Source organism: Schistocerca nitens, chromosome 9 (genome assembly GCF_023898315.1).
Source record: "Schistocerca nitens isolate TAMUIC-IGC-003100 chromosome 9, iqSchNite1.1, whole genome shotgun sequence".
NCBI classification, from domain to species: Eukaryota; Metazoa; Arthropoda; class Insecta; order Orthoptera; family Acrididae; genus Schistocerca; species Schistocerca nitens.
Genome location: NC_064622.1, coordinates 395,844,713 through 395,865,237, shown reverse-complemented (window position 1 = coordinate 395,865,237; position 20,525 = coordinate 395,844,713). Strand labels below are relative to the sequence as shown.

The following is a 20,525-nucleotide window of genomic DNA, read 5'->3' as shown; positions in this document are numbered from 1 at the left end:
GCAAGGAACAATATTTGAAACACGGTGTGCGTCTTCGTTTTGCAGTTTTTTAAAAACTGATCTCAAAGAGAGCACTGCCTAACCTCTACCACAAAATACACAGAACAAGCATTCTAAATATTCCGATTTTTCGCTTTATCGCAATCGATATGCACAGGTCTGACTTCAAGATATATCGCATGCAGCAACTACTATGTTTTCTATTATTAGAGCTTGTATGTTTCGACACTTTTCATGCATATTTTAAGCATTTTTCGTGCATATTTGCTTGTAAAGTTTTAGCTTTTTAATGTTGTATACAATCCGATTTCATAATATACCGCAGTTGGTACTCTGCTGCACTCTACCACACTTGCTTTAGAATTGCATCCGGATTTTTCCTGTTGGCATGTTGGATAGCCAGTAAAATACAGTTTTACACAAAATTTTTTATTGAAAATGGAACTGTCCTACATATAACAAATACAATACACTCTCTAATACGTTTCCAAAAGCTAACAGAACATGGTAACTCTTTGAGCAAACCATTATAAATTAAGTTCATGTCAAATTCTGCGGATAGAAATCTTGAACTGATGCTCATGTTTAACGTCAGCAGCGTATAATACACTAATAATATTCATAAGTAGAAGAACATGAGAACTTCAGTCTCCTAATAGACATAAAACAACTGATGAATTACATTTATACAAATACGTAATAATTGTCGTCGCCCATTGAAAATTAAAAAAAAAAAATCTCATTCTGACTTGAGAAAATGAAAACGAGAGAAATTATAAATCAGACTTCGTTGAATGAGATGTGTATATCAACTTTGAGCATCAAATCCTGAAGCACCGAATGTCTCTATTTCTAAGCATTTTATACATAACATCGACGCTCGCAAATGACTTAAAAATGCGAACTGCTCGTAACTGTAGTCTGTTCGACTAGACAGGTGATACTCGTTGTCGCCTAGCTCCAGGCTATGACATGACGCGAGTAGAACCTGAAAAAGAAGAAAACAAATTAGAATCAGGAAACACAATAGTAAAGTAAAGTAACCCTTCTTTACCCTACTCTTTAATAATTATTACGTCTTTATTCTCACTTAAAAACGAGAAAATATTTACTAAACTCTTCAGCGAACGGCAGCCTAAAAAAGTGTGTTAGTTAACAACAGATATCACTCATTTCGGCTCTTTCGTATTAGTTAAGACGTAAGTCTCAACAAATAACAAGACAAAACTGTGTGGCAATGACTTGACTTTTTAAATACAATGACTAAATAGCAATTATTAATTTAATGACATCATTAAAAGTACAATTCGAAAACGAAGAAGTCAATAATAATTGGAGAAATTTACAAAGAGAACACAAAGCTACAATCTAAGTTGTGAACAGACGTTCAAGCACTTAAAAAAAATCAAATTGATTTCAGAAATAGATTGTGGTCTTACCTAAACCTACTGCATTCTCAGGCATATAAAGACTGTTAGTGTACAATGAAGGTTTGGTTTATAATGCCGTACCGCTAACAGAAAAGGCATAAACTTACGCTACCTGTAATCCTAAATAAATGTTGGAAGAAGCCAACAGTTTCTCATCATCTTCAGCAATTGCAATCACAATGCCCGTATTATTTTTAGATAAGATATTTTTAGCCGCTAAGTAAACGTATTACTCCATCCTCACGTCCATCAAAACGATCGTGCGAGTGGCGGGTAGCAATTCACAACTATCATTGGGCTGCCCCAACCTCAGCAGAAATTTATCCACGTTTCACAAATGTAAGGAACTCACAATTTGCTTATGGCTGTCAGGGACTTTACGTTCGTTGACGTAGTTTCAGCGTTTCCTCCATTGTTGTTGTTGTTAGATTAGATTCAGTTTTCGTTCCATAGACCTAAAAAATGAGATGATTCTCGTGGTTGTGGAACATGTCAGAAAGTATAACATAAAAAAACCATAAAAATTTGAATACAATACTTACTACTCTGGTTATTTGTCAGGAGGTTGTGAAAATAGATGAGTACATTACAGTAAACTGAACTGCTAATATTTACAGAACTAATACGATGTCAGAACGAAACATTGTAACGCACTGTTAATAAACTGATCATATATAAATACCTAATCTGGACTGTTGGGACCAAGTGCTGTCAAAACTGAAATCTAATAGACATATTTACTTAAGCTGGTCTAACAGTCCCTGTTAAGATATTCATCTATGGAGTAGAAAGAGTTACCTGTCAAAAAGTCTTTCAAACTCTGCTTAAACGGTGCTTCATCTGAAATCAAGTGTTTAATGGTTGCTGGCATTTTTTTAAAAATGTGTGTTCCCGATTATTGGACCCCTTTTTGCACCAAGGTACGTGATTTGAGGTCTTTATGTAGATTGTTCGTATTCCTAATATTGATACTATGTATTAAGCTATTGGTTGGAAATAGAGATATATTACTTGCAACAAATGTCGTTAAGGAATAAATATACTGAGAAGCAGTTGTTAGAATACAAAGTTCCTTGAACAGGTTTCCACATAATGTTCTAGAATTTACATCACAAATGATTTTCATTACATGCTTTTGCACGCTAAAAACTTTTGCTCGTTTTAATGAGTTGCCTCAGAATTTGATCCTGTATGACGTAATAGAATGAAAGTAAGCAAAGTATGCAATTTTGTTATATTTATATCTCCTACATCTGACATTCTCACTGCAAATACAAACTTGTTTCGGCATTTAAGCAGTTCTGTGGTATGCGCTTTCCAACTGAATTTAGAGTTGTAATCCAAGAAATTTAGCACTGTCAACATCTTTGATCTGCATGTCTTCATATGTTATACACAAGCTGGAAGCAAATCTGTTACAGGTTCTGAATTGCATGTAGTGGGTTTAATGACAGTGAATTAGCTTTAAACCATTTATTAATGTCAGTGAAAATTTGATGAGCAGATATTTCTAAATCTGTTCTTGTCTTGATACTTACTGTAATGTTTGTATCATCTGCAAACAAAACAAATTTAGCACCTGGCAATGTAACAGTTGAGAGATCATTAATGTACACAGGAAAAAGAAACTGACCCAAGATGAAGACTGACTGCTTAGTGCACAGGTATTTCGCAGTGACACCCTTTGTTTTCGTTGATATGTTATCATTATCACTAGAATACTTAGATTTTAAGGATTTTATGATGAATGCTACTTCTCTGGGAGATGTGTGTGACATCTCCACTTAACCGAAGTTATTTTTAAAGACTGGTCTCAGATACTCCGTTGCATTGTTCACCGTACCTGATAACCCCAAGTTGTCAGTAAAATGAATGAAGTACTTGCTTAAGAGGTTTGCAACAATACATGCACTTGTTGCCAAAGTCTCATTTGTTTTTAGAGCTATTTGTTCCTCTTCCTTTTTGGCCCCACCTGCCTCTGTCTTCACTATATCCCATGCAGTTCTTTTGTTGCCCGATGTAATTATCTTTTCTCATAATAAAGCTGCTTCAGTTTCTGAATTACTTGCTTCAATATTTTGCAGTATTCTTTGTAATGCATTACAATGCTAACATCAGAGCTGTTCGTGGATAGTAGTTATAGTCTCCTTTTTGACCCACATGATATCTTTATTCCTTGTGTAACCCACGGTTTATTTTTTGGATTGTGTGTGATTTGAGCTACCTCTTAGGGAAAACAATTTTCAAAAGTGAAAGTAACTTTATTAATGAGTGCTTTGTATTTTTCATTTGAGTCAGAACTATTGTAAATATTTATGCTGTTCATGTCTTTGACCAGTTTCCTGAATTTCTCAATTTTTGACTGATCAATTACGCTCCTGTACTCAGATTTAATAGATTTTCAACATTTAACACAAGATGCTGCATGTCATGATCAGATAGCGCATTTACTACTGGTTTTGTGATATGACTCTTTTCCCAAGATTGTCTACAAACATATTGTAAATAGCAATCTCAGAGAATTTACATATCGTAGTTGCGAAGTTTACAGTAGGAACTAAATTGAATGATAGTTTTACTGGTTGCACTACTTGCTCGCTGACAGAGATTTTCAATAAATCCACATTAAAACCACCAGGAACCACTATTTCCTTGTTTTTTACTGTGAGATGGGACGACAGAGATTCCAGACCTTTTGATGAAGAGGCTAAAATTTCCTTAAGGTGATCAGTATATACTTACCATGACAATCGACTTATTATGAAATACTACTTCTGTTGCACAAGCTTATAAGCGCTGTTCTGAGAAAATTTTATTAACATCAATATTCTTGAAAACAAAACAGTTTCTGACAATGTGGCAACTACTCTGTTCTCTGTATTTTCTGTTCAGAAGAAAGAAGCTACACTATGTGATCAGAAGTATCCGGACTCCTCCAGAAACATACGTTTTTCATTTTAGGTGCATTGTGCTGCCACCTACTGCCAGATACTCCCTATCAGCGACCTCAGTAGTCATTAGACTTCGTGAGAGAGCAGAATAGGGCGCTCCGCGCAATTCACGGGATTCGAAAGTGGCAGGTGATAGGGTGTCACTCGTGTCATACGTCTGTACGCGAGCTTTCCACAGTCCTAAACATCCCTAGGTCCACTGTTTTCGATGTGACAATGAAGTGGAAACGTGAAGGGACATGTGCAGCACAAAAGCGTACAGGCTGACCTCGTATGTTGACTGACAGAGACCGCCGACAGTTGAAGAGGTTTGTAATGTGTAACAGGCAGACATCTATCCAGACCATCAGACAGGAGCTCCAAACTGCATCAGGATCCACTGCACGTACTATGACAGTTAGGTGGGAGGTGAGTAAACTTGGATTTCATGACCGAGCGGCTGCTCATAAGCCACACATCACGCCGGTAAATGCCAAAAGACGCTTCGCTTGGTGTAAGGAGCGTAAACATTGGACGATTGAACAATGGAAAAACGTTGTGTGGAGTGATGAATCACGGTACACAATGTGGTGATCCGATGACAGGATGTGGGTATGGCGAATGCCCGGTGAACGTCATCTGCCAGCGTGTGTAGTACCAACAGTAAAATTCGGAGGCGGTGGTGTTATGGTGTGGTTGTGTTTTTCATGGAGGGGGCTTGCACCCCTTGTTGTTTCGCGTGGCACTATCACAGCACAGGCCTACATTGATGTTTTGAGCACCTTCTTGCTTCCCACTGTTGAAGCAACTTAGGGATGCCGATTGCATCTTTCAACACGACCGAGCAGCTGTTTATAATGCACGGCCTCTGGCGGAGCGGTTGCACGACAGCAACATCCCTGTAATGGGCTGGCCTGCACAGAGTCCTGACCTGAATCCTATAGAATACCTTTGAGATGTTTTGGAACGCCGACTTTGTGCCAGGCCTCACCGACCGACATCGATACCTCTACTCAGTGCAGCACTCCGTGAAGAATGGGCTGCCATTCCCCAAGAAACCTCCCAGCACCTGACTGAACGTATGCCTGCGAGAGTGGAAGCTGTCAAAGCTAAGAGTGGGCCAACACCATATTGAATTCCAGCATTACCGATGGAGGGCGCCACTAACTTGTAAGTCATTTTCAGTCACGTGTCCGGATACTTTTGATCACATAGTGTAACTGGAATCCTGTGACATTTAATATATCTATAGCAGTGTCCACAGGATGTTCAGAGAGGCAGATTATATCAACTGGTTTACTCAGCTCTAATTATTCAACACATATAAGCAATTCATTAAGCTTACTCCTCCGTCCTCGGATATTCTGATGTTGTTATTGTTGTTATCGTCATCGTGGTCTTCAGTCCAAAGAATGCTTTAATGCAACTCTCCACGCTACTCTGCAAACCTCTTCATCTCGAATACCTTCTGCAACCTACATCCGTTTGCACCTGCCTACTGCACTCATTTCTTGGCCTTCCTGTACAATTTTTACCCCCTACCCCTCTCCCCTCCCCCCTCCCACACAGAGTTCCCTCCAATACTAAATACCGAGCGAGGTGGCGCAGTGGTTAGACACTGGACTCGCATTCGGGAGGACGACGGTTCAATCCCGCGTCCGGCCATCCTGATTTAGGTTTTCCGTGATTTCCCTAAATCACTCCAGGCAAATGCCGGGATGGTTCCTCTGAAAGGGCACGGCCGACTTCCTTCCCCATCCTTCCCTAATCCGATGAGACCGATGACCACGCTGTCTGGTCTCCTTCCCCAAAACCAACCAACCAATACTAAATTAGTGATCCTTTGATGTCTTACAATGTGTCCTATCAACCAATCCCTTCAAACTTTCTGGCAGATTAAAACTGTGTGCCCGACCGAGACCTGAACTCGGTCCGCTGCAGAGTGAAGATTTCTTTCTGGAACCGATCACCATTACATAGACCGAGAGCTACCTGAAGAACAAGCAGGATATCGTAAAGGAAGTAATCCACAAATTTCCAGCATCCGGTGGATTATGGAGAAGACAAAAGAATTCCAGGAAGATGTGTACCTCAGATTTATTGGTTATGCTAAAACCTTTGACTGTCGAACACAACAAATTAGGGATGTACTCAAAACAGTGGGATTAACAGATCACCTGACTTACCTCATATGGATTTTATACTCTGACCAAGAGGGCATAGTGAGAATCGTATGTGGAGCAACTAAGTGAGTCAAGATTCAGGAAGGTGAAGGCCGTGCTGTATACTGTCACCTTATTTAGCCAATCTGTAAGCAGGGAGCGTTATGATGAATGTCAGTTTAGATGAAGAAGAGACAGGAATTAAAACAAACATATGTAATTAAAATAGTTAGAATAAAGATAAATACGCTTAGATGATACCATCCTGATGGCCAAAATTGAATAAGAGTTAAAGATACTGAATGTGAAAGAAGAACGCACAGAGGCTAGACTAATGTTGTATTTCAAGAAAACGTAAATTATGGCAACTGTAACTATCAATTGATGGCCTGTAGGAGGAGAAACAATGAGGATAGTTTGTATTTTCATCTATCTCAGCTCGCAGACTTTTTTTTCTGCTGATGTTAACTGCAGCCACGAAATCAAGAGATGCTTGTTACTTGGCAGAAAGGCGAAGTCCAACTTTGACATTGTTTGATGGAGTAGAGATTAACAACAAAGATCCGTTTAGTAAAGACTATGGTCTTTCCATTTGTGATGTACAGGTGCGAGAAGTGGACCATAAGAAAAGCTGAGCTTCATGGACTCCCTTCGATTGTGGTGTTGGAGGAAACTCCTTAAAAGATCCATTGACTGCAAGGAGAACAAATAGGTCGGTATTACAGAAAATTGTTCCTTGGAAGATCTGATACTGAAACAAAAACTAGCCTACTTTATGTACAGCCGTCGAAGAGTTCATTTAAATATATACGCACGGCACGACTGTTATGTGCGGGCGTCCCATCATGCTGCAACCACATGCGTAGACCTAAATCCAGGGGAACATCTTCCAGCAGGCCGGCTACAGTTTCTTGCAAAGTGAAGGTAATTTGCCCCAGTAAGTTGAAGAGGTAGACGGATCGGCCCAATGAGATTATCACTCATACTGTCTGCCCAAATGTTGAGCAAAAATCGAAATCTTTCCTGGTGTCCGTGGACGTAAGTAACGTGAGGATTTCCCCTTGCCCAGTAATGAACGTTTCGAGTATTGTAAAGGCCATCCCGATGGAAGGTGTACTCTTTGGTAAAAAACACAATGGCGAGGAAGTAGGGATCTCATGCAACACGTCGCAGAAACCACCGGCAAAACCCTAGCCTGTGTTCATAGTCTGCCACAGGATTTAGGTCTTGGACAGTGTGGAAACTAAATGGATGCTGGCCGTCATCCCTCAAAATCTCAAGACTAACCGATGAGTGACCTCCATTTCATGTCCAACAGCACGAGTACTTGTTGTAGGTGCTAATCATGAGAAGAAATGATTTGCAGAAAAGACCATAACGCTGCAGAAGATTGAAGGCACAAAGAAGCAGCAAAGGATGAGATGGATTGATGAAATCAGAAGTGACAGATTTCAGCCTGGAAAGTCTTTGGGAGATAGTAGCGGACCGTTCATGCGGTCAGAGAGAGGAGGGGATGATGATGATGAGGAGGAGGAGGAGCAGGAGGAGGAGGATGATAAGGAGGATGGCATGAATGAGAGTGGTGTCTATGAGGATATTGTGGATGAGGATGTGGATGGTGTGGATGAGGATGATCAGAATGAGAATGATGTGGAGGAAGATGATGTGGATTAGGATGGTGAAGAAGATGATGGTGTGGATGAGGGTATTGAGGATGAGGATGCTGAAGATAAGGATGAGGTAGATGAGGATGTGGATGGTGTGGATGAGAATGAGGATGATCATAATGAGAATGATGTGGAGGAAGATGATGTGGGTTAGGATGGTGAGGATGATGATGGTGTGGATGAGGGTATTCAGGATGAGGATGTTGAAGATGAGAATGAGGTGGATGAGGATGTGGATGGTGTGGATGAGAATGAGGATGATCAGAATGAGAATGATGCAGAGGAAGATGATGTGGATTAGGATGCTGAGGAAGATGATGATGAGGATATTGAGGATGAGGATGTTGAAGATGAGGTTGTTGAAGATGAGGATGATGATCATGATGCACAGATTCCAGCACGACTGTACCACTTACCGGCTAGTACATCTCGTCAGTGGCAGGCCCAGCGCGCTTGTAGAAGCCTCTGGAGAAGGCGGCTGGCCCGGTCTCGCAGGTGAGGCACGTGGGGAGCAGGCGGCGGCGGTGCAGGAAGATGGCGACGCCGAGCAGCGCCATGCCCAGCAGCAGACCGAGCAGCACGCCCACCAGCATGGCTGCGTCGCGCTCCGGCTTGGAACCGTCAGTGGGCAGGCAGCGCATGTTGTAGCCACTGCGCCACATCCACGCGAACGTCTTGCCACGCATCTCTTCCGGATGCTCGCACCTGCCACACACACAGCAACCTAAGCCAGACAGCTCTCAACATCCGAGTCTGTAGGCTTCACCTGATGGGGTTGGGTTGGGTTGATTTGGGGGAAGAGACCAAACTGCGAGGTCATCGGTCTCATCGGATTAGGGAAGGATGGGGAAGGAAGTCGGCTGTGCCCTTTCAAAGAAACCACCCTGGTATTTGCCTGGAGCTATTTAGGGAAATCACGGAAAACCTAAATCAGGATGGCCAGACGCGGGATTGAACCGTCGTCCTCACCTGGTGGGTTGTTTAAACAAACCCTCTAGAAGCCTCTGTAGTCAATTGGGAAAATGAATGCTCATTGTTCAAGTTTATGTTCAGTGTGTGTGTTCTCTTGTATCTTAGCCACTGATGGATGAAGATGCACCAATGGCAGAGACAGCATAGCTATAGTGACTCCATTGCAAGGGCGGCAATTACGCAACATGACCATTAGCTATTCATGTTAACTACCTAGGGAACTCCTAAAATCTGCATAGGTGAGCAAAAAAGTAACTTTCGCATGGTGTGTCGCAACCGAGTAAAAGAGCTCGATTAAACTTGGACCACCACACATTGAAAGAGCCCCTATGGTATATGAAAGAAGGTAACTGAAAGAGAAACGTGTTTAGAACAACAGAAATGGCAACATTATTCAAAAGTGATAGTCACTCTGAAGTCACCGTGGTCTATGATGGTCCCCTGGACGTTACAAAAGGTGGGACCTCTTAATAGGATGTGTGATAACTGTGGGCAGCAATGCATGCAGTTCAATGTGCTCTTATGCTGTACTCCTTCACTGTGTGATTTCGGCTGTCACTTCATTTTTATGGATGACAGTGCATGACTATATCGAATTGCACAGTTGGAGCAGCTCCTGGAATGAGAGGATTTTCAGGGAATGGACTGGCCTGCCCATTCAAATGACTTAAATCCCATTGAGCACCTGTGGGATGCATTGGGGATACGTACTGTAGGACGTCGACATGCACCAGTGACTACCCAGCAGTTCAAATGGTTCAAATGGCTCTGAGCACTATGGGACTTAACTTCTGAGGTCATCAGTCCCCTAGACTTAGAACTACTTAAACCTAACTAACCTAAGGACATCACACACACCCATGCCCGAGACAGGATTCGAACCTGCGACTGTAGGGGCCGCGCGGTTCCAGACTGTAGCTCCTAGAACCTCTCGGCCACATCGACCGGCCTACCCAGCAGTTGTCATCCACACTGGTGGAGGAATGGACTACCCTACCACAAGATCTCATAACCAACCTTTTGACTAGAATGGAAGCACATTCTTCTTCGTAGATTGCTGTCGGTGGTGAGCCCACACCCTAGTGAGAATTATTTCCTCCGTCTGTAATGTTCTGAGACAATCATGAATCAGCATGACTTCGGTGTAATTGTTGCCTCTGAATGAAAGTGTCACTTCTCTTCGTCTCATTGTGTATTTCTTTTAGATACCTGTGGTACTAAACTGTAGCAGTTGCTTCTACGCATGGTCCAAGTTACATAGAGCTTTTTTTCTCGGCAGTGACATGTCATGCAAAAGTTAATTTGACCCTTAAATTTTGCACACCAGTGTATATTACTAAACGGCTAAGGTGACCACCCTGTCGCAGGTGTGGGTTGGCTATCTAATGGCCTCCAGGAGCAACAAAAATTTGATTTTTCAGTACTTCGTGTAAATTAATTAATGACCGAATTTAAAAATTTAAAATCCTGTCATAACCTACACATTAAGAGGTACTATCATACGTTGATGGTTTAACGTAATGAGTCAAGTATTAGAGTTAGAAATCAAGTCTGCGTCTTGAGGCAGTGTAACTCATGCCGCCCAAATTACCTAGACTATATTCATCCAGGATTTGACAATGGGAGCGCTTGGCTCTTGCAAGAAATCTTACACGTAATTTCAAACCTTTCGGAAACTTTTCCTCACTGGCACTCCCCTCCCCCTTTCCCAAAGACACAAAATAATGAAAAGAAAAAAAATTATCTGTTGCTGTTTTTAACTGAGCACGCAGTAAAACTTAAGCATCAGGTATAACGTTTTAGCCGGCCGGTGTGGCCGTGTGGTTCTAGGCGCTTCAGTCTGGAACCGCGTGACCGCTACGGTCGCAGGTTCGAATCCTGCCTCGGGCATTGATGTGTGTGATGTCCTTAGGTTAGTTAGGTTTAAGTAGTTCTAAGTTCTAGGGGACTGATGACCTCAGATGTTAAGTCCCATAGTGCTCAGAGCCATAACGTTTTAATTTATTACTGCTTTACCACTAACCCTATTGACAACAAATTTTGTAGACAGTATCTACCTGTAGTGTGGCCATAGTAGTCTAGTAGGTAGACCACTAGTGTCCGGCGCTGGTGGTCCCTAGTTCAATCCTGGATACATGCGGGGGTACTTCCTCCTTCCATTCTCTCCAAGACAGCCGCATATCAACTCTGCCTGCTATCAAATGTGTACCGGGAGTATTTCCCAGGGCTGATTTGATTTGATTTTGACATGGAAGCTAAAACAGCTTAGGATTAGCCCGCCACTGCCCGCACCAAAACAAAGTTTATTGTGCGGTATCGCTCCCTGCATATCTAATAAAGCCAACCAAAGCCCTTAAATAGTGCAATTATATCACTGTACGACAGATAGGGAAGGATGTATGACGTCATAAACATTGAGACGTGTGAAAAAACTAGCTTTTCTGAAAATACATTAACTTATATATAAAATAATCAGACGTTGAAGCCGTTTCGTACAAGGGAGTTCGATTCTTTAAAGAATCGGGGATAGAGGTGTTACTGGTGGCAATATAACCGGCTACAGAGCAGGCGAAGGTCAGATGACCGCCAGCTACACTAAGCCACCGCCTTCTTAGATCACCGCCAGCTACAGTAAGCCACCGCCTCCTCACTGCCACTGCCGCTCAACTCTTGAGTACGACGTCGCTCAGCTCCACTGGGATCCGCCAAATTGAGCTTCTCATCTTCCTTTAATGTCGTGTCGACCATGGTCGACTTGCTGACGTACTGTCAAGGGTAACTGATTCCGTCTTGTGATAGACTTTCCCAGTTACAAGGATCCGTCGATTTAAGGGGAGTATAAATGACTATTTTGTTGAAGAATTTTAATTTCTGTTTTTTTTTTTCGTATAGAAACATAATCCGGCATTTGCTGATTAACTTGGTGTACGATTTATTAAATTTGGCTGACTGGGAGTATATTTAACCTAATTTAATTAATAGGTCAGGACAGTTCTAGGATTTCGTAAAACATTAGTCGATTAAAAATTAATATCTCAAGAACCATAACGCATAGAAGGGCGTGGCATGATTTCAGTACTAGTAGAAATATTTCTGCATAAGGTGGAAGGACTGACAGAACAGTTGTGATTCTTGTATATGTTGTGCATGCGACATTCTTGCTATAATGCAGGAAACAGGAGCTGTTGAAGTCCCGCCTATCTGACGGCAAGACTATTAGGAGTCGTCTGCTAGACAATGCCATCAATCAACAACCAGAATACTATAGTTAAGCCACAAGAAGCAATAAAAACAAGTAGATGGTATGAAAAAAGTTGTGTGGGCATCCTTTTTCCATACAATATCAACAGGTGACAGGCCGATCCACAACCTTCGTTCAGGCGAGTGATGTAAATGTAAGAAAGCTGAATCAACTGGACATGTAGAAAAAATTTCCCACAAGAACTCTTTACTGAGGCTGTTGCGTTGACTATAAACCACTTATAGAGATTCGGCAAATCCAGGTCTTTTGAAGAATTATCTGACAGGGAAAACACAAAATGTAAATGAGTCATTCAACAATACAGTGTTCACAAGAGTGTCTAAAAATGTATTTGTGGGGTACCATACATTGAGGGTTGGTGTATATGATGCTATTATCGCATTTAATGATGGTTGTAGACTGAAAGTCTTTGAGGAGCTGCGACTGAAGACTGGTTGGAACATGTGGGCTATGCTGGAGGCACTGGAGATGGAGCGAGTTGACAAGGCTGAGCTACAAGCTAAAAAAGTGTCAAACGAGCAAGATCTTTTAAGGGGAGGTAGAGGATGCGTTCGAACAATGTAGAAGATGAAGACTGCAGTGCTGCCACGTTTTAGCTGTTGTTTGTATTAAAATGTTTTAACTTAAATTAATTTTTAATTGCAGTTTCTGGAAAAATAATTTTCTCAGGAACTACAGAAGATCGATCGACTTTCGATATTTTTTAAAATTAAGTTATGACACCCTTATGATACAGACCTATCGAATGGTAAAGATATCTTGTCTGATTCTAGTAAAACGCACAAAAATTTAAGGAAATATTTAACAAGAAATAAAACAGAAAAAAATGCTATCCTACCTCCTGGAATGTATACTTCAACCACACTGAAAGGGTAAGTACACGAAGCATGTTTAAGGAAAGTGCAAAACTTTCATTAAGTTGCATGTAGTAATTCTTGAAAGACTGCGTCATGAAATTAGCAACTTTAACATTAGCGAGATAGGCCATTCATAGTCCCCTTCAGTTATATCAATGTTTGATGATCAGTAAATAATGTATTGGGTTCTTGCAAAAGTTCGCATTGTTTCTCCATAAGTTTATAAGTTAAATTAACACAACAGATACCCATAACAGACTTCAGTGATCAATAGTACATTCTCCTTCAACATTACCATAGTCTGCCGACGCTGTGGTAACTTTTAGATTGGTTCAAATGGCTCTGAGCACTATTGGACTTAACATCTGAGGTCATCAGTCCCCTAGAACTACATAAACCTAACTAACCTAAGGACATCACACACATCCATGCCCCAGGCAGGATTCGAACCTGCGACCGTAGTAGTCGCGCGGCTCCGGACTGAAGCTCGCCACTCCGGCCCCAACTTTTAGATTCCGCGACTGTAGAAATCACGTGATTTTGAGACGAACAACTCGTCGTGCCACGTTCTGACTGCATTTACATCCGGAAAGTAATTGCCTTGAAGGCTGTTCGATCGAGAGCGGAAAAGGTGACAATCTGAGGACGCTATAACAGGTGAATAAGGCGGGTGCGGCAGGACTTCAAACACTACTCCTGCATAGTGTTCTAGCAGTCTATCGTGGAGTAACACACTTCACGCAGTCTTCCTGGACGCTGTTCTTGGGTTTCATCTGCAAGGCGCTTCAGTTGTTGACAATAAATTTCGGCAGTTATGGTTACAACACCGTTGGTGTCGCACCAGATGTGTTACATTATCTTTTGTGGATGCGCGCAGGTCTTTGTACGGGAGTTGTTGCTTTGTTTGTACTCAACCATTCCTTTCTCGTTTTTTCCTTACGTTTGCATAAAGGCCCCATTTCTCGTCATATGTAACGATACAGGATAGGAAAGGTCGGTGTTGACGAGCAAGCAGAGACGCACATATGATCACCAGCTAATTATTGTGATTTTGGCTTACAAGGGGAGGCCGCCAATTGTGAAATTCAGATTCGATTCATACTGCGCATAATAAAAGCTCATGGCCAGAGGTGTAATGTGGCAAAGCACCAAGATGCACTTCTCAGCCGTTGTCGAGAAAATCGACAGTTAAAAGAAACCGTTGCGGTGAAATACTCTCTACGATTAATAATTTTCTACAGCGTCGTGGCGCAGAGTAAGCGCTCTCGTTCGTAATCCGAAGGTCGCCGGATCGAATCTCACGCCATGCAACCTTTTTTTTGTATTTGTTTTTTGTAATTCAAATATATATATATATATATATATATATATATATATATATATATATATATATAGTTCCCGGTAATCTGTTGCAACAATTATGCATATAATAAGTTGTTGAAAGTCGTTTGTCGTGGAAAAACTGGCGACTTCGAACATCATTATGTTTTCCGCAAACAAAGTTATATTTCACAAATGTTATTAATTGTCTTCATAATGTTAACCACGTATAGTTAACGGAAGACGTAGAAACGGTATTCCGAAACCAATACGTATAGCGTTCGAAATAGAATAGAGACCCAACGAACACAAATTTGCTGCGGAAGGTATGAAATATAAACTCCGATATATATATATATATATATATATATATATATATATATATATATATATATATAGAGCGGAAAAGGTGACAATATATATATATATATATATATATATATATATATATATATATTTGAATTACGAAAAACTAATAATAAAAAAAATTGCATGGCGCGAGATTCGATCCGGCGACCTTCGTATTACGAACGCGAGCGCTTACCCTGCGCCACGACGCTGTAGAAAATTATTAATCGTAGAGAGTATTTCACCGCAACGGTTTCTTTTAACTGTCGATTTTCTCGACAACGGCTGAGAAGTGCATCTTGGTGCTTTGCCACATTACACCTCTGGCCATGAGCTTTTATTATGCGCAGTATGAATCGAATTTGAATTTTACAATTGGCGGCCTCCCCTTGTTAGTGCATGCAGTACTCATACACCCAGTTTTTGAACCTCTCCCACTGCATGCAAATGCCGCACGATGATGAAATGATCAGAGTTCATCACATCTTCAGTTGTCGAGTACACTGACGTGGGTCATTGTGGATTAACGCGTTTAAACGATATTTATCAAACCCCGAAGCTCTTCCTGAACTAGGACAGTCACTAATGTCAGAACGACTCTCCTTAAAACGAGAGAACCATTTTCTTGCTGTACTCTGTCCAGCGGCATTATTCCCAGACACAGCGCAAACGTTTCTGACTGTCTCCGCTGCTGTCACCCCGCTATTGATCTCAAACAGAAGAATATGTCGGAAATATTCCGATTTCTGTACTTGGCACTCCATTTTCTAGCGTCCAACTCTCCACTCACAATCTCCTGCAAATGACAAAATGAAAGTATATGAACTCAAACTCAAATAGCAACACTGAACTACAAATAAAAAGACAATCGATAAATAAACCCACAGCAACCGGAATACCAACACGCAAAACAAAATCGCAACGAACTTATGCACCAACCTAATAACTGTAAAACTGTTAATGTATTGCTGTAGGTTACGGCTTGTTCCAAACTTCACACTCCCGGACCAGGAGCCAACACGACCATGACTGCGTACAGAACGCAGGTGGGAATTCGTGCGGTTATGACCTGAAAACCCTAGAGAAGAGAGGCTCACCCAGCGCCTGTGAGCAGCTCCGGCGTCGTGCGGTTGATGAGGGGCGTGAGCACGGTCACCATCCACTGCGTGTCGCAGTCGCACACCCACGGGTTGTAGCGGATGTCCACCAGCTTCAGCATGTTGGAGCGGCCCAGCTCCTGCGCGCCCTCCAGCCGGCTCAAGTTGTTGTCGTTCAGCCATATCTGCCGGGAAAAGCATCAGTCTACATCTGCTTTCCCTCCTTATTGTTTATCTACGAGGTGCGGCTAGAAAAAAACCGAACTGATGCTGGAAAAAACATTTATTTACAATTATTTACAATTTCATGTTATCTCCTTCAATGTACTCTCCTCCTCGGTCTCTACACCGCTCCATACGAATTTTCCACTGTTCATAGCAATGCTGCAGATCATTTTCGGTAAATCCATACATTACTTCCGTCGCTTTTTCTTTTACTGCTTCAACAGTCTCAAATCTAGTTCCTTTCAAAGCTGACTTGACTTTAGGGAAAAGAAAAAAGTCACAGGGGGCCAAATCAGGTGAGTAGGGTGGATGATCTAAGATGGGAATGTTGTGTTTTGCCAAAAACGTCTTCACTGACAACGCACTGTGAGCTGGGGCATTGTCCTGGTGAAGGATCCATGACTTTTTCTCCACAAATCGTTCCGTTTTCTCCGTACTCGCTCACGTAGGGTAGCCAGGACGCTAATGTAGTAATGCTGATTCACTGTTTGTCCCTCTGGTACCCAATCAATGTGCACAATCCCTTTGATGTCAAAAAAAACAATCATCATTGCCTTGAATTTCGATTTTGACATTCGTGCTTTTTTTTGTCGTGGAGAACCAGGAGTTTTCCAATGCATCGATTGACGTTTAGTTTCGGGATCGTAAGTAAAAAACCGCGATTCATCGCAAGTAATAACATTTTGTAAGAAGGTGGGATCACTTTCAATGTTTTCCAGGATGTCAGAACAAATCATTCTTCGGCGTTCCTTCTGTTCAATTGAGACACTTTGGAACCATTTTTGAACACACTTTGTTCATGTTGAAACTTTCATGAAGAATCTGCCTAACACTTTCCTTGTTAACTCCTGTTAACTCAGACACTGCTCTGATTGTTAAACGGCGATCTTGTCGAACAAGTTTACCGATTTTTTCAATGTTTGCATCAGTTTTTGCTGACAATGGTCTGCCAGTGCGAGTGTTATCACTGGTGTCTTCGCGGCCATCTTTAAATCGTTTAAACCACTCAAACACTTGTGTTCGCGATAAACAATCATCGCCGTACACTTGTTATAACATTACAAACGTTTCACTTGCAGATTTTCCTAGTTTGAAACAAAATTTGATGTTAACACGCTGTTCTTTCTGTACACTCAACATTTTCCGACGCACAGACAAAACGTCAACTACTTAAAACAGACGCCACGGGCAGACTGAGTGCAGGAGGCAGATGAAACTCGAGCAGTAGGCGGAGCGAGAGTCACGTGACAGGCCACGCGACGTTCAGCCTTATTGCATTCGTTTTATTGTTTCACCAGTACTAGTCCGGTTTTTTTCTAGCCACACCTCGTATCTATCTATCTAGTCTTCTCATTCAATATGATAAACTGCTACAGCATATAATTTTCCGTCGTGTCTTTTAATTATTACTACACCGACTGAAAAAGATACGAAAACCAAAAAGAATGGTGCGAAATAAATTGAAGTTGGTGGGAGAGTTTTCTGGGTCTGAAAAATGATGTCTACTGAAATTTCGCGCCAGTCGCAGAAGAGTGGCGCTAATGTCGCCACTATGAGGATGAAAATCAGGTTTGATATAAATACATGCTGTAAAGGTCGTGAGCGTTCGTTACCTTTTAGATTGAATGTGGTGGGTTGATGTTAGTCAAGAATGCCTTTAAGGCGATAAAGGCAGGTCGCTGAGTTTGAACGAGGTCGTGTAATACGGCTACGAGAAGCTGCGTGTTACTTCTGCGATGTTGGAGAAAGATTTGGGAGGAACGTAGCCAATATACGAGGGTTGGAACTTTAATAGTGGCAACTTTACAGCTCGTACAAAATAGATACATGTTTCAAAGTTTTACTGGCCTTCACAGTAGTCACCAGCATTGTGTATAACCCGTTGCCAGCGATGTGGAAGTCGTAGAATACTCTTAGCAGTGCCAGTTGTGTTGACAGTTCGAGCGGCGCGGTCTGTTGTCCGACGAATTTGTAGCAGTTGTGAAGCGAATGCCGTGAAGTGTTTCCTTCAGTTTAGAAATCGAGTTGAACTCATGAGGGCTTAAGTCAGGGGAGTGCAGTAGGTGGTATAGCACTTAGCAGCCCCTTCAGTCAAACAAATCAGTAACAGCTTGCACTGTACGTGCTTCAGCATTGTCCTGCAAAATGATGGTCAGGTCCTGCAGAAAGTGTCATCACTTCTGTGTCTAAGCTGGTCGTAGGTTGTGTTCCAAAAATGAACAGCATAGAGACAGAAGTGACTACACTTTCTGCAGGACCTGACCATCATTTTGCAGGACAATGGTCAAGCACGTAAACTGCAAGCTGTTCAAAACGATTCAAATAGCTCTGAGCACTATGGGACTTAACATCTGAGGTCATCAGTCCCCTAGAACTTAGAACTACTTAAACCTAACTAAAACTAAGGACATCACACACATCCATGCCCGAGGCAGGATTCGAATTTGCGACCTTGGCGGTCGCGCGATTCCATACTGACGCGCCTAGAACCGCTCGGCCACCCCGACCGGCTACAAGCTGTTACTGGTTTGTTTGACTGATGGGCCTGCTAAGTGCTATACCACCTACTGCACTCCCCTGACTTAAGCGCTCGTGAGTTCAACTCAATTTCTAAACTGAAGGAAACACTTCACTGCATTCGCTTCAGAACTGCTACAAATTCATCGGGCAATAGACCGCGCCGCTCGAACTGTCAACACAACTGGCACTGCTGAGAGTATCCCACGACTTCCACATCGCTGGCAACGGGTTATACACAATGCTGGTGACTACTCTGAAGGCCAGTAAAACTTTGAAACAAGTATCTATTTTGTACGAGCTGTAAATAAATAATTAACACTATTAAAGTTCCAACCCTCGTACATGACTGCTGGCAGCGGTTGTCACGGCAATGTACGGTCGCGGGAAACACCCACCATGTTTAATAACGAGATTCGGAAACTGCTGAGGAAGCGTAGGCTGTTGCCCTCTCGGTTAAAAAGAGAACGCGCAAATGACGACAAGCAAAGATTAGTGGAGATTCGTGCATTTGCGAAAAGATCTGTGAGCGAAGCATACAACTACTACCACCGCCATACTTCAGCAGAAAATCTGGAGAGAACCCGAGATTATTCTGGTCCTATGTAAAATCGTTATGTGGGACTGAGGCTTTAATTCAGTCACTTGTTGATCAGTTTCCTTTACTGCAGATTGAATAATCTAGCAGATAGGCCAGAGCTGTGTCCCACTACCTTCTTATCTACTGCCTCCCTTTCGTGTTCTTCGTCTCTTATGACACTAACCAATGTAGGTGCTCAGTGTTATTGAACATACCAGAGACGATGTCGAGCGATATGCATGGGGTTTCGATACAACTACAACCAAACTCTTTGAGTGTTGCTCGGCAATTGATCAAGTCATGGATCAGGTTCTCTCTCGTAAAGCCTCTGCCACAGCGCACTGACTCCTTCATTCGGGAAAAAGGTGGACCAGACGCTACGAGCTACTTGTTACTAGTCCAACAACCTCACCGTGCTCTAATTGTGGCGCCCTCGACTACTACTCGAAAGTCCTGGGTCGCAAGTCTGACACTTGCCACTGATCAGATCTTAAGTAAACACCTTCAGCAATGGCAGGCGAAGACTCCTGGTATAAATAGTCACCTTCAGACTGCCAACGGCCTTATCAAGGAGCGTGGAGGAGAAGACAGAGACTCAAGGCACCCTCTTACTCTTACGGTGGGAAACTGTCGCTAAAGGCAGAAGAATCAGTTAAGATTAGTGGCATGAGGAAGCAAAAAGAAGTGCAACCGCTGCATAAAGGCATGTAATATGTAGAAAATGAATCCTGTAACTAATAAGAAGTTTCATAGTGATCTCTCCACTGGCAAATGTTTCTGGATTAGCCTTGTAATATACCAGGAAGTGGTCCAAATTCATAATATGAATTGTTCGATACCATGTTTGTTTCGAAACATCTGATTGCGTTTCAGCCTTGAACTGACGAAACGCTTTTACTAACGAGTCATTCGACACATTTAAATCATAGCTGTTGCAGCATTATCTTTCAGTCAGAGATTTTTCTGTCATATGCAGACATGATATTTCACGACAAATGTCTCCCATTCTGTTCTTTTAGTTTTGAATAAATAAACCGCAACAGACAAAAATGGGCCATAACTAAAACGGACGTTTTTCTCCACCAATTTCGGTTGAAAAAGTGCGGACTTCGTTAAGGGACATCGGGGAATGTTGGCGCTTCAGCCCCTACACGTTTA

The 20,525-nt window shown here is 42.1% G+C and overlaps 1 protein-coding gene across 1 annotated transcript in view; it reads right to left on the bottom strand.

The window, feature by feature from the left end:
• Positions 1 to 413: 413 nt before the first annotated feature.
• LOC126203276 (leucine-rich repeat-containing protein 15-like) overlaps positions 414 to 20,525 on the bottom strand; it is a 123,479-nt gene continuing 103,367 nt past the window's right edge. The window contains exons 7-9 of the mRNA XM_049937532.1: positions 16,046 to 16,230; positions 8,606 to 8,894; positions 414 to 988 (exon numbers count right to left, since the gene is read on the bottom strand). Coding sequence (XP_049793489.1) covers positions 8,609 to 8,894; positions 16,046 to 16,230 — 471 coding nt within the window. The 3' untranslated portion in view covers positions 414 to 988; positions 8,606 to 8,608. The remainder of the gene's footprint in view (positions 989 to 8,605; positions 8,895 to 16,045; positions 16,231 to 20,525) is intronic.